The sequence below is a fragment of the Atta colombica genome, unplaced genomic scaffold, assembly GCF_001594045.1.
Source record: "Atta colombica isolate Treedump-2 unplaced genomic scaffold, Acol1.0 scaffold112, whole genome shotgun sequence".
Classification (NCBI taxonomy): Eukaryota; Metazoa; Arthropoda; class Insecta; order Hymenoptera; family Formicidae; genus Atta; species Atta colombica.
In genome coordinates this window covers 48,712-62,444 of record NW_017259198.1, presented here as the reverse complement: position 1 = coordinate 62,444, position 13,733 = coordinate 48,712, and the positions used below count along the sequence as shown (strand labels likewise).

The 13,733-nt window shown below is 39.8% G+C and overlaps 1 protein-coding gene across 3 annotated transcripts in view; it reads left to right on the top strand.

Moving 5' to 3' along the window:
• Positions 1-13,733, top strand: part of LOC108694072 (protein bric-a-brac 2-like) — a 64,040-nt gene that overhangs the window by 14,143 nt on the left and 36,164 nt on the right. Inside the window, exons 1-2 of one of the 3 annotated variants that reach the window (XM_018203358.1) lie at positions 11,852-12,027; positions 13,013-13,157. In XM_018203358.1, the coding sequence (XP_018058847.1) occupies positions 13,020-13,157 (138 nt within the window). In that variant the 5' untranslated portion in view covers positions 11,852-12,027; positions 13,013-13,019. Of the gene's footprint in view, positions 1-11,851; positions 12,028-12,584; positions 12,741-13,012; positions 13,158-13,733 lie in introns of those variants that run through there. The other 2 variants (XM_018203355.1, XM_018203357.1) reach the window with 2 other exon arrangements.

The following is a 13,733-nucleotide window of genomic DNA, read 5'->3' as shown; positions in this document are numbered from 1 at the left end:
TCTCTCTCTCTCTCTCTCTATACCCCCGCCTCTCTCCGTCCATCTTTCCCTATCGTTCATTACATCCTGCACGTCCCTTCCTCGAAAAAGTAGCTCCTATCTTCTTTTCGACCTTCCTCTCGCTTTCTCTCTCAGTCTCTCCGTCGCTTTCATCCTCTTTCAACGCTATTTCCTTCCATTCTCTCCCCTCGTCACCATTCGGTGCCGCCCTTATCTCCGGAGTTTCTCATTGTCTGAAAAGGCCATCTGTCCCCCCCCCCTCTCCTGATTCTTTTTCGCCCTCCGCTTTCATCCCCTTCGCTCCTTCCCATTCGAGCGCTGTGCACACAAAGGAGCTGACTCTTCTCTTCGCTATTTGCCACCCTCTTCTCTCTACCCTTTCTCCGGCTGCTTTCTTTGTTCCTTCCGTTCGAGCGTTGCTTTGGGATTGCCAACATCGTCCTCGTCTTCATCCTCGTGTTCTTTGTCGACATCTTTTGTCGCTTTTTTCTCCGCATTCGAAAAGTTTCCTCCACATTTCCTTCCATCGGAGGAGATCCACAAAGAAACTGCACTGGTAATTCCTAGAGGCGAAATAGCGAGTTCGATTTCTCCAAGCGTGAGGAGAGGAGGATGAGAACATTCGATGCCGTAAATTGCGGTGTGCAGAGAAAAAGCGGGAAACGCGAGATAGTGTGAAAGAGGACGCGGGAGGGAGAGAGATTCTTTCTCGTACGATTGCTTCTGCGCTTGTTCGACGAATGAGAGAAAAAAAAATGTCAGACCGTGCCATGCCGAGTCGAGTCGAGTCGAGTCGAGACGAGATATCGCTCGCAGCGGTCCACGTGCGACCTTGAGCGAGATCGCATTCACCCTCCGTACTTCGAGGGGTCGCAATTCCCCGCTCGTGATCACGTGGTGCTCGGGGGTGGTTTTCACAGTCCACGTTTATCCCGCTCTGCCGACCGGACGAAAAGAATGTGGAACTCGTCGTCGACGAACAAGAAAATGAAGGTCGCGCATATTATCGAGATTTGTCGAGCGGTAATGAAGTAAGTGCGTTGATGAATCCATGTAAATCATAAATTTTATATAAATGATATATACGGATTTATATAAAATTAATAATTTACATTTTCTTTTTTATTTTATATTTTTTTCTTCTATAATGAAAAGAGACTTGAATTAATTTCGATCAGTTGATTTTTTGTAACAAGTATCTAGTCCGATTTATTTAATTATTAAATATATTAAAATTGTTGTAAGTGAAAGTAAATTAATTAAGCGTAAGATACTTCTCGTCTACATTATATCTTATATAAGATGTTGTAAAGATCGATACGAAGACCATGTAATGATGTGAAGAGGATTATTATCCGATCTCTTACGGTATTCTATCCGTTCTTTGATTGACCGCGTTTGACTCGCAAGTGACGCTATTCAGGACGAGGTCTCGCTCTCGAGAGAAGAGCTACAACTTTAATTTGCAACTGTTAGCTTCAAGAAAAATCATTTTATTCGAAACACAGCATTGGGAAGCTCCATCAAAACGAGAAATGTGGCTACATAACAAGATATAAGCCATACTGTAGAAAAAAGAGAAAAGAGGTCACGTTGCTGCTCGCGACACATATCGATTTAAAAATACAGTAAAAACAATTCAATTTAATAAAAATATTAAACGTGGAAGACACAATGGAAATTATATTAAATACATAAATTCTTTATGTGAAATGAACGCATAATTTATAGCGGCAGCAATCAGGAAAGAATTTTAATTAATTTGAAGGTGAATTAAGTTACAGATATAAAACAATATTGAGATTTTTTCTTCTTTAAAAAAAGGTTTTACAAAATATATGTGAGTAAATACACACAGGAGAAGGAAAGGAATAAAGTTATATAAAATATAGAGTTATGCTTCTTTCGGTTATAATTAAAAACTGTTCGATAGTTCTTGCCCGTTGGTATCGTTACTTCCAAGATTAATTGCGCATCGCATGGTATAGAACAAATATCTAGTTTCCTTTCTCCTTTCTTGCTTCTCTCCACGTGTCACGGATCTCTCTCGCCATTCTCCTCGCCCGGTGAAATGATGGTTCCGGGTGCGTCCGTTCCCTCCATCTCACGAAGAACGTCCCCGTCGCGTCGTTCCTTTCGCCTCTCCTTTCCTTCCCTTCGAAAACGCACGCGCGCGCGCAGATACGGCAATGGCCAAAGAAGAACGAAGCCATATTCACAGCATATTCGAGAAAATCTATAAAACGGTAATAAGAGATGATATTTTCCATTCTTTCACGATGCATTTTTTTCAAAGTCTTCGAATTTCGGGACCAAAAATTTATAATGTCTAAATTTTCGATGTCTGAATTTATCAGCGATTCAGTAACGTGTTATATAAAAAAAAAATCGAAATTTTTAATTAATACACGAAATTATTAATAAAACTTAAAATTCCACGATAAATAATGTTTCTGGCTTTTTAGCCGCTTTAGCAGTCGATAGAAGGGATGTATGTCATTTTTTATACAATATTAAATGCAATCGAGCTCTCAGCTATTTGATTTTGTCAAAGCAAGGAGCCTCTCGAGATAATGGGAAGTAGTACTGTCTTGCTATTTGTCATTTGATTTTCTGAAAATATTCTGTAACAAGGACTTGAACCAGTAAGGGTGAAGGGGAACAGGTGAGCGGCCGAGAAAGCAGACGCTCGGAAAGGTGAACGGAAAGAAACGAAGAAACGAAGGGCATTCGGAATGCGATACTGTTATGCCTTACGGTATACAGACAAGACGGAAATTAGGACCAAATGACGACAGTTTCATTGTCCATCGTTGATATGATCATAGAAAATAGCAATCGTTTTCCTAACTTTTATTTCGTTCTCGTTTTATCCTCTGAAATTCATTGAGAATTTATTTAATATTTCACATTTCAAATTTAGAGTCAAGCAAAGTAGCAAGCGTTGAAAGTGGAGAATTGAAAATTCGATAGCTCCGAATTGAAAATGGAAAGTTAAAAGCTATGGATTCACAGTTGATGGCTAGAAGAATTAGGGCCGAAGGTTAAAGATTTGAAACGTACAGCGGTTTAGAGTTAAATATTAAAAGAATTTAACAACTCGGGGAAATTGAGGATTCAGAGCTAAGAATAAAAAAAGAAATAAATAATTGAAAATTTGTATTTGTACAAACTTATCAAAAACATGTCAAATAAAATCATCAATGATCACATGCTTTATCCAACTCCTGTCATTTTCGGTGACGTTCGAGAGATGAAATGTTAACCGAAAAACGAATCAGTCGTTCCATGAAAAAGGAAAACGGTCGCCCATAACACATTGCAACCGTGTATAGAGAAACGTGAGAAGATCATTGATGCAAACTCGGCAACGTGTATGGGAACGGTTTTTATATCGACCGAAAGACATATCGCGCTGCCATAGCTGATTCCTACCATTCCTGTCCCCGATGCGAGTTTCTTTAGGAGAGAAGCACGTTTTCTACGAAAATACGAGTGTCTCGAATTAAAATCTAATTTCTCTATTATTTCAATAATTTGTAAACAAAATCCTTTTCAGTAGTAACACTTGGATACGCTTGATATTCTCGAAGAAAATTTTTTTCTTAAAAACTAATGCGTGGTGACGTGATAGTATAATAATTCCTTTTTAAGCTGATATAATGATTTGTAAATTTAATATATTTTTTGGTCTAACAAAAATTCGACTAATATTTGTTAAAACAGCGTTGTAAATTTTCGGTACAACATTTTGTTAAACACAGCAAAACTATGACAATTGAGTTTCTTTCGCATAAATGTTTGTGGAGATAGAAATTTAGGTTTACCAACAATTTCCGTTTTCTTTCGAAGCAAATCGGATTTTAGTGATGCTCTAGCTAGAATAACAGTCAGTCTGCAAAGATATTTACTTGAATGAATCTCAATCGTGCCAAATTTTAACTCAAGTTTTCAAGAAAGGTACAACCCGAATACTCGAGTTTCACCAAGATCCGCAATGCAGATATTTTTCTTTTTTTTCGAGTTTGTGACATTAGTATGTGTTTGCATCGAGTGTTGTATCGCGAAAAATATTGGAGAAAAAAGAATTGAAAGGTATTGAAATATCTCAAAGAACAAATTCATCTTATGCTACGGACGTAAATTGGAACCCCCGTTGCGTTCCTCTCTCTTTCTTATTTAATGCAATTCTTCTTCTGTGCCTGCTTCTATCTTTAGTATTTTCTCCCTTTTTTTCATTTTTACCTCTCTCTGACAGAGGTAGACTTTGCGTTTCTCGCTTTTCCATCAAGAGAATCGATCGGAAACTGAGAACCAGAAAATAATTGCGCTCGTGCAAAATAAATTCTTGCTTGCCATTTTATCGATCGAAACTTTTATCAAACTCGCAGGAAAACATTTCTAAATGTGAAAATATAAATATTTAATTGAATTTTTTCTCTCTTTCTCTCTTTTCCTCTCAAAATAATTTTGCATAAAAAATTACACGCTAATAAGAATTAAATCAAGATTGAAACGAAACAAATATATTAGGTGTAGTAAAAAGAAATCCATTATTTTTCCATTCAATTTCATGCAAAAATAATGGATTTCTTTTTACTATACCTAATATGAATACAAAATTTCATACTTCGTGTAACAAAGATAATAAATCTGCTACTGTTTAGCGTGCCATAAGAATTTCGTCGGTACAGTAATTTATCTTGCAAAGTAGGACATTTTTGCGCAACGAGGAAACTCAGTTAATCTCGTATATTTGAAAGAAAGAAGCAGCATTCTACTTTGTTTTCTCGGATGAAAATATTTAATAGGAAATCGTAAAGGTTCAAAAGAAATATTCACGACGGAGACAGATAAGTATATGCGAGCATATACTTTTTGCAATGTCAATTTCGACGACATATTTTATGCCGCTGAGATCTCATAGAAAGACACGTAATGAAAGCTGCACGTTTCTAATCTCAAATATCCTTTCGAAAAGCGAACTATTGGGTCGTCCGGAAAGTTCGTGCCGATATTGAAGGAAAATTGAAACGCAGAAAATTTTAATTTAATAAATGTATACTAAAATTTAAATTTTAGTCGGCACGAACTTTTCGGACGACCCAATATTTATTTTGGAAGAAAAAGTCGACCTGGCCCTATGGACGCAACCATTTTCTCTTTTCTCTATTTCTTTTTTCTTTTTTTTTTCTTTTTTTTTTTAGGAATTTTTACCAGACTATCTTCGGGGATAAAGATGCCTGAGTCGAATTCTATTTACATTCAACTCGGGAGATGATCCTACGAAAGTACTCTCGGGCGACAGTCTATCCGGTCCCTCGCGGCCGAATCAAATTGACATTTATATATCGCCGAGAAATTCCAGGTTATCATAACAGCGAGGTCCGAGGGACCTCGGCATGGGAGAGTACAGTATAATACTCTATGCAGAATCCGCTGGTCGTCATGCAGATTTTATTAGTTCTCTTTATCATCCGCATCTCGACGAAGCTAGGAAGGAAAATCTAGAGAGAGGAGAGGGACGAAGAGAGGACTGCAAAAGAAGACAACGGAGGAAAGTCTCTTGGAAGATTCCAATCTCCCCCTCCCCCCCCCCCTCCGACTTGGAAACGTGAAATAGCACCGAGATGGAGAAAACTGAGGCAAAGAGGAAAGAGGGGAGCGGAGTCGTTTCCGCTTGCGTTTTCCCGGAGAAAGAGCCGGTTGGTTGGTCGTCTCGAGAACGGTGGTCGCGAAAGGGAAAAATCCGGGAAGAAGCGAGAAGGCGACGCGTCGATAACGTTGGAAAAACGTAAAAGGCGCTCTACGGAGAAAGAACTGGCGGATCGTGGCGAGACGAGGAGAAGGAGGAGAGGAAAAAAGGCAGCTGGATTAGTTGGGGAGAGAACGGAACGGAAAGATAGATAGATGGATATAGCGGGGGGGAAGAAAAAGCCAGAGGAAAAGAGAAAGAGACGACGGGAGGGATAGTACCAGGAGTACAGAGATATAGGAAAGAACGAGGGAAAAGGGGAAGTCCTCTCCCTATCGTTAGGGTGAGAAGAAAGAAGAGAGAGAGAGAGAGAGAGAGAGAGAGAGAGAGAGAGAGAGAAGGGTAGCGTATAACCGTGGAAGCGAAGGGGCCACGAGAAAATAGCGTCTTAGGCGTGAGGGGAAGAGGGAATGAGTAAATGGAACCAACGCGCGCAGCGAAAGAGGGAAAGGACTGGGAGAGGGGTGGAAGGAGGTGAGCGGAGGGTCGTGGAAGAAGCGACGAAACGACCGAGAGACAAGAAAAAGGAGGACGAAGGACGGGGAGGGAGACGAAACGACGACGGTCGTGAAATGGGTGAGAAGGGCGAAGAAACGGAGAGAGAGAGAGAGGAGGGGGGGAGGAGGTAGAAATTGAGAGGGGAGAGTAGAGAGAAGAATGAGGGTGGTAGAGAAGCAAACGGGCAGGAGGAGGAGAAGAGGGAAGGGGGAAGAGTAAAACACGAAGAGCGAGTTCGTCTACTCTGCGAATGGCAGAGGGATAGACGGGGAAAAAGAAAAAGGACATGGCGTGGCAGGGAGGCGAGGTGAAATTGGACACAAAAAGCTCGAAGAAAAATTGAGATGAATCGTGGGAGGGAAGATGGAAGGGCGGTCTTCCCTCTCCTCTCCCGCTTTAGAGGAGAAAAACCCGTACTTCTTCCAGGCTGCGAAAGAAAATGCGAGCGTAAGGGATGAGAACCGGTCGCTAACGCTTCGCTTTTTCGATTTCTCTTCCCGATTTTCTCACGATGCTACTATCTCTTTTCTTCTAATTTTAGAAGCAGATTGCTTTTTCTACTTATAATAGAAATGTACATGCTTGCAACATTTTTTTTTCGTTTCATCCGCGTATTTATTATAAAATAAATAGGAATTTTTAGACGCTATTCCATTTATTTAAGAGAAAAGATTTTTCACAAGAATTATACTTTAGTATAGATTAAATTTTTTTCAACTTGATTTCTTGTGGAAAAAACCTTTTCTTCTAAATGAAATAGCGTCTGAAAAATCCTGTTTATTCTATCGAGTAATATTATGATAACCCAACTGAAATGTATTTGATTAAAATGTAAAATTGTTATATTTTTATATAATCAAAAAAGGAAAATTGCGATTTTTTGTCTTTTAACTGTTTGTTTTTCATATTTTATGTTATTAAAATTTTTTTATTAAATTGTTACAAACTTAAAAATTCTTCAAACAGAAGCTAGAATTCCATCTATATTAAAATTCTTAAAAAAATTAACTTCATAAATGTCTTATAATATTATTCCATCTTAATGGATCGTATAATGAAATTACTCTTACAGAGACTCTTATCTTATACAGCTGAATTCTCTTCTCATTCTTGCTCTGTTTCTTTTTTTTTCTTAGTTTTTTTTTTTTTTTCTTAAACCATTGCATGATGATTTTAGTTTAAAGCTCTATTTTAATACATCCGCGCGTTTCATCACATCTGTTCCAGTATTACAATTACACAGTGAGGATTTGCGTTTCCTATTTGCGAAAAATATAATCTGAGAGATTGAATTCTCCTCTTTTTCGCAGCTCGCGCTCCTTGATCTCTGCCCAGACTCTCGGTTTACCGTCTCTCCGGAAAGCGGCGGCTTTCTAACGCTCCCGAAAGATTAGTACGAGCTAACCGGGCCTTCTCCCCTCCTCCTTCATGTGAACGTATTTTTTTATTATTTTCCTCCGTCGTTTCGATGTCGTCAAAGAGAGATGTGTGTACCGTTTTCCTTTCACCCTCTCGCGGCTTTCGTTACACACGTAGAATCGACGTCTGCTCGCATCTCTCATGATCGCGTCTTGCTGTAAATTCGCTATCTATCTCTCCCGACGTTTTTCGAACGCCATTCTCGTCCACGGCTCTTCGTCACCACCAGCGGCTTCCTCGCCTTCCTTCTCTCGTGGGTTTCAGTGAAAGTGACAGGAAAATCGCTCGAGACGGTCGCCGCCGGGGCCATAGCTCCTTGGAGAAACCGAACGAAGAGTGTTTCAGATCCTAATGCGCATCGCATCGAAACCGGAGGTATAAGTGCATTGAGAAAGCGTATCGATGGATGCGATCGATCACGCCGTTCGTCACCTCGAATTTCCACCAAATACTCAGTATATCGCGCGCGAATTAATATCTGTTAATTTAAAAATAATTCTTTACTGAATATATACGATTTTGTTTCGAGATTTATTATACTTTATATTTTTTAAATGTATTTATTTATATTGCATATCTTTTAATATAAATAATAATTTATTATAAAATATAATACATGACAGGGAGAGAATATGAAAAAATTTATTATTTTTTATTTAACATTTAATACTCATACACTTTTAATCTTTATTCTTTCCATTTCTTGTCTTTCCTTTTTAAGATAATCTCTCTAATAAGTTCTGCATTTGTTATTGTGAATAAAGATTCTACAATTACAAATTCAACTTTTTCCCATATTAGAAAGTGTAATAGACAAATAATTAATATAAATGTACATTAATGAATATATAATAAAAATAATTATTTATGCTGTTTATTTGACATAAAATATATACCCTGGAGTAAACTTTACTACTGTACCGAGTTCATCTATCCCGTCTCACTCCGTTTCTTCACGTCGCGTCGCATCCGGTTTTCTCCTAGTTCTCTCTCTCTCTCTCTCTCTCTCTCTCTCTCTCTCTCTCTGCGACCGCTTTAATTGCGTGTCTTCCTTCTTTCACTCAATTATCCTCCTCAAATCAACGCGGTTGGCCGTGTCGCAGAGGCTTAAACAATGTTCCTCAAAACTAGGTGAGCCACTTTTACGCTACATCGCGATCGGATCGCGCGCAATCTTTCCGGCTATTCGCCCGCGCCAAATTATTCCGTCACGAGTAACGCGAATGGAGTGTAGAATGAATAATTACGAAATATGGGAAAACGAAGAGTCATTTTTCTTATAACGCGATTGAAATATCGCGAATCTTCTCGACATTTCATTCGCGCAGATTATTTCGTCGCGGATAAAACTGCGGAATACAGAACAACGAGATGAATAGTGGTGGAATATAGAGGAACTACTTTTATACGCGACACGATGAAAACGCAATGGATCTTTACGATCTATTCGCCTCTGCGAAATACTCTGTCGCGCGGCGAATAAAGAGACGAAATACAAAGAGAAGGTCGTAAAGCTTCCTGGCAAATGACAGAATTATCGCTATTGCTTTCGATTGAAAATTGATAAAAGTGGAATCTTTAAAATACTCATGTATGCGTAAATTAAAAGGAACTTTTATAAAATATTTCTACTTTGCGATATTTAAACTTACAGATAAAATAAATGTTAAAGATTGCTTTGCTATAATAAAAATGTTTCCTTCATTTCTTGATTACGTTCATTTTGATTTTATAAAAAAAATGAAAATTACGCAATTATTGAAAGATACACACTATTAAATTCATAATGTTAAATTGTACACAAATTGAATTATTTTTTAATTATTTCTATAGACCCCGTCACTGCTTCTATCCAATATAATCCCGATAATTTGAATTAAAAATAATAGAGTTGAACAATTAAAAAAAATATATTAAATTTGACTCAAATTTAATTTATTATTTACTACAGTACATGCACGTATTAGATGTTCACTGACTACATAAATGGATTAATTTACATTTTGACACACATGGAAGTTAAAAATGGCAAAATGTTATTTAACGGATTGAGTTGCTCCTTTCATGTCATGTTTTTAACTAACAGTTCAGCTGGAAGATGTTGCTTTAAGAGCTTTTCTTGTTGCTGCAAGAAGCGTGACATTATGTGACAATCGAATCTGTTAAATGTCTTCATCTATCACTCTCAAAAATATTATCCTTTTATCAACTGTCCACGGCATATCGATAAAAGTTAATATCGTAAACAGTGAGAATTCCGTTATTATCGGCTTAACAATACATATTTTCAAATTTCCTCACTGCCAGATAGTTTTTGAATTTGCAGAGGCAAATCGCGCAATTGCGACATGATGGATTAGATAAATTAGGAAAGGATAAAAAAGAGGTCGAGAAATTAACATGAGCCAATCGAGTATCGTTCTTGCCTGTTATCAGAAATTATCAGCGCGTCTTCGCGGTCGGCACGCCAGGTAACCCAATTTCGCGATATCAATGTTACGCGACTCGCGTGTCTATGTGTGTGCCATGCGACACGCACGCATAGACTCACTGTATGGACATAATCCGTGGCGTTTCGATTTCGCGAATAGATTTCAAATGAATCCAAGTTTCTCCGAGCGTTGAAGAACGTGCATTTGTTATTGCGCTCTTTAAAATGAGAAATGCAAAAAATGATGATGATTGCCGAAAATTTTGTCTGAATTAAAAATATTAATACAGTTCAAGCTCTTCGATAAAGAATTTTAACATTATCTCTTAATTCTGGTACAATTAATTATTGTATTATATTTATTTCTTTCTTAGACTCAAGAAAAACTGGACTGAAAACGGACAAGGGATTAATTTAACCAGGATTAATTGAGTTACGTTAGATAACAAGCCTTATATACGAACTTTGAGAATTCCATTAGTCCTACAATAGCAAACATTTGAAGTAGTTAAGTCGAGAGCAAATTTTAGTGATCCGATTGAAATTAAACAATCGAGTGCGTCCTGAAACGTTTCTATTATTAAGACTTTTCGGGAGTTTGACAGCAATGTGCGATCGATGTTCACCATTGTGATTTCTCGCAATAATCGATCATACAGGTGAAACAACACGCCACGCGTACGTATCTATAGATAGAGGTCGGCGAAGTAAATGCGTCAGGTGTTCTCACGTACATTCACATCGTGCGTTACCTGCAAGCGTTCGCAGGTGCATGTCCACATCGAGGACTTTCGAAGGATAGCCGGAGAAACGGCAGATGGTACGAGTGTGCCAACCAATGAGATGTAAAAGGGAAGACGAAGGGCTGTAAAAGAGAACAGAAAAGAACAGAAAAGAGGAGATTGGAAAACGAATTTGGTTGGGACGAGAAAAAAAAGTAGAACATTTGTTTACGTTCCACTCGAACAATAAAATATGATAAAGAAAGATTAGAGAGTTAACATTTACAGTATAACGTTAAGTGAGCTGCGAGCTGAGAGATGAGGAGCGTCGAATAAGCGATAAGAGTTAGAATCTTCAGGATTGCCACAAAATTATGGAAATGAGGGAAATTGAAAATTATCGGGGAAATTCAGAGAAAAGAAAAAGTCAGAGAACTTTGCAAAATTTTCTGAATAATTAAAATTCTTGGCTTTAATATATATACATATGTGATTTTGGAATACTATCATCTTAACAATTAAATGTAAGCAGTGTCAGCGACATTAATAATAATTATAACATTGCTATATCAAACTTTCTCAACAAAATACGATTTGACGAATTCCAAACGAGGACGAAAGTACACAATATTTTCAAATATTTGTGATAACCTCCTGATTTTGGAAGCTAATAGCTGAGAGATTAAAAAATTGTGAGCTGACAATTAAGAATTGAAAATCGGAACATTTTAAGTGTACTTGAAACTATCCCGTTGAAACAGTTTACAATTTCGAGGACAACAGATTTTCGTAATCTGCATATAAGACTCGTAAGTAGCGGCATCCCGAGTAAGACATCCCGAGGCATCACAGGTGGTGAGGATAATAGGAACGAAGTGTCGCGAAGATTTTCTAGGCGTTCTTTGAGCGTGCGAGCGAGCGAGCGAGCGAGCGGATGAAAGGCAGCGACGAGTGTTGAAACGAGCGCAAGTAGCAAGAGAAGGAGAGAGGCAGGAGAATGAGGGGAGAGAGAGAGAGAGAGAGAGAGAGAGAGAGAGAGAGAGAGAGAAGGCGGGAGAAGGCGCGAGCTTAAAGTTTCCACGTTATCGGCGCACGTCTAAGCAACTGATAAAAGCCCGTGTTCCTACGGACAGATAACAGGCGGAATGGCCCGGTATAAAGAGTCATAGATAGAAGCAGATAAAGCACGGTCCACGGAACAGGTGAATGTCGCGACGTGGGCAGACCAACGCCCGAACCTCATCGTATTCGCGGCGCGGCGCGGCGCGTGCCAATCCGCCTGTCTTTTGCGATTCGCGCGTCTTTTCCTCACTCTCGATCGTTAACGACCAAGAAAATCGATCGATCGACCGTTATTGTTGGGTCTCCTTGGTCGCTATATCGCTGTAATAAATACGCGAAAGTGCATTTCTGATTGTTTTGTGTTCCCGCGACTCACGCCGCGTCGCAACTTCCGGAAATAACGTCCTTCCCGTTGCGACTCGCGCAGCGAGTCTCTTTTTCTTCCTGCTCCTTCCCTTTTTTTCTCTTCGTCGCTTCCTTCATCCCCGCACGTCGATTTTCTTCCTCTTTCTGCCTCGTATATCTCTTTTTCTCTCTATTCCTCTCCGCTCGTCTTATTCCTCTCGTCTCCTTCTTATTTCCGCCACCCGCGATTCGCCGCCTCCGCAGCGTGTAGAAAACTCTGTACCCATCTACTTACCCTCTCTCTCTCTCTCTCTCTCTCTCTCTCTCTCTCTCTCTCTCTCTCTCTCGTTTGCTTTTTCTTTCTCTCGTCTCTCTTTCGCGCTCGCGTGGATACCGTCCTCCGTCCGACATAAAACCTCTTGGAGATATCTTCTCTCCCGGTGGCCGTGGCGGAAAAAGAAACCCAATATTTCATGGAGACAGATCGTTATTGGGGCGTGCACTACAGGTACTGTCCCGTTCTTCGCGGATCGATCTTTCGTGGCAGGGGAAACGGTACAACGGGGATAACTATTGCGGCTGGGGAAAAAGCGAGGAAGGGGGGATTCGCGTCATCTCTTAGAGTCGTCGTCGTCGTCGTCGTCGTCGTCGTCGTCGTCGTCGTCGTCGTCGTCGTCGTCGTCGTCGATGACTTTTCGATGAATCCGTCGACACGAAGAAAGCCACTCGGGAAAAGAAAAAAAAAGGACTCGATCAATCTCTTCCATTTTTCTGTTGCAGCGGCGGCATGGCCGGGCAGCACTACTGCCTGCGTTGGAACAACTACCAATCGAATATGACGTCGGTGATGCACCAGCTCCTGCAGACCGAGGCCTTCGTCGACGTCACCCTGGCGTGCAATGAGGCCTCATTAAAAGCGCACAAGGTAGGCCAGTATACGCGACATGTACGGAGAGGCAGAGAGAGAGGGAGAGAGAGAGAGATGACGCGACCGCGATCAACGGCGCTCGCGGAATCGAACGTCAAACCTTGATTCAAGAAGAAGAGAAATTACAACATCTCTAATACAATATTATTCTCGATGCGTCTTGAGCGATGCGAAAATTCAAGCAAAACGTATTAAATTTTAGAAAAATAGAAAATCGTAAAAATGTAAAATAGCGAATTTAGAATTAACGGATGAAAATATCGATAACTTTCCAAAATTGATTTGAAGTGACGCCTATGTTTGTCTTACTACTTGGCTCTGTCATGATTATTCAAAGTCATCGTGCAACGGGATACATAGCGGATAATCACGCCCGCAGCTTGATCCGGCATTGATCTACACAATTACTTGAAACATTTTAATACTATTTAAATGTTTATGTCATATTTATGTGTAGCAGCATTTAAGTAATTATGTGCGTGCGTGCGTGCGTGCGTGCGTGCGTGCGTGCGTGCGTGCGTGCGTGCGTGCGTGCGTGCGTGCGTGCGTGCGTGCGTGCGTGCGTGCGTGTGT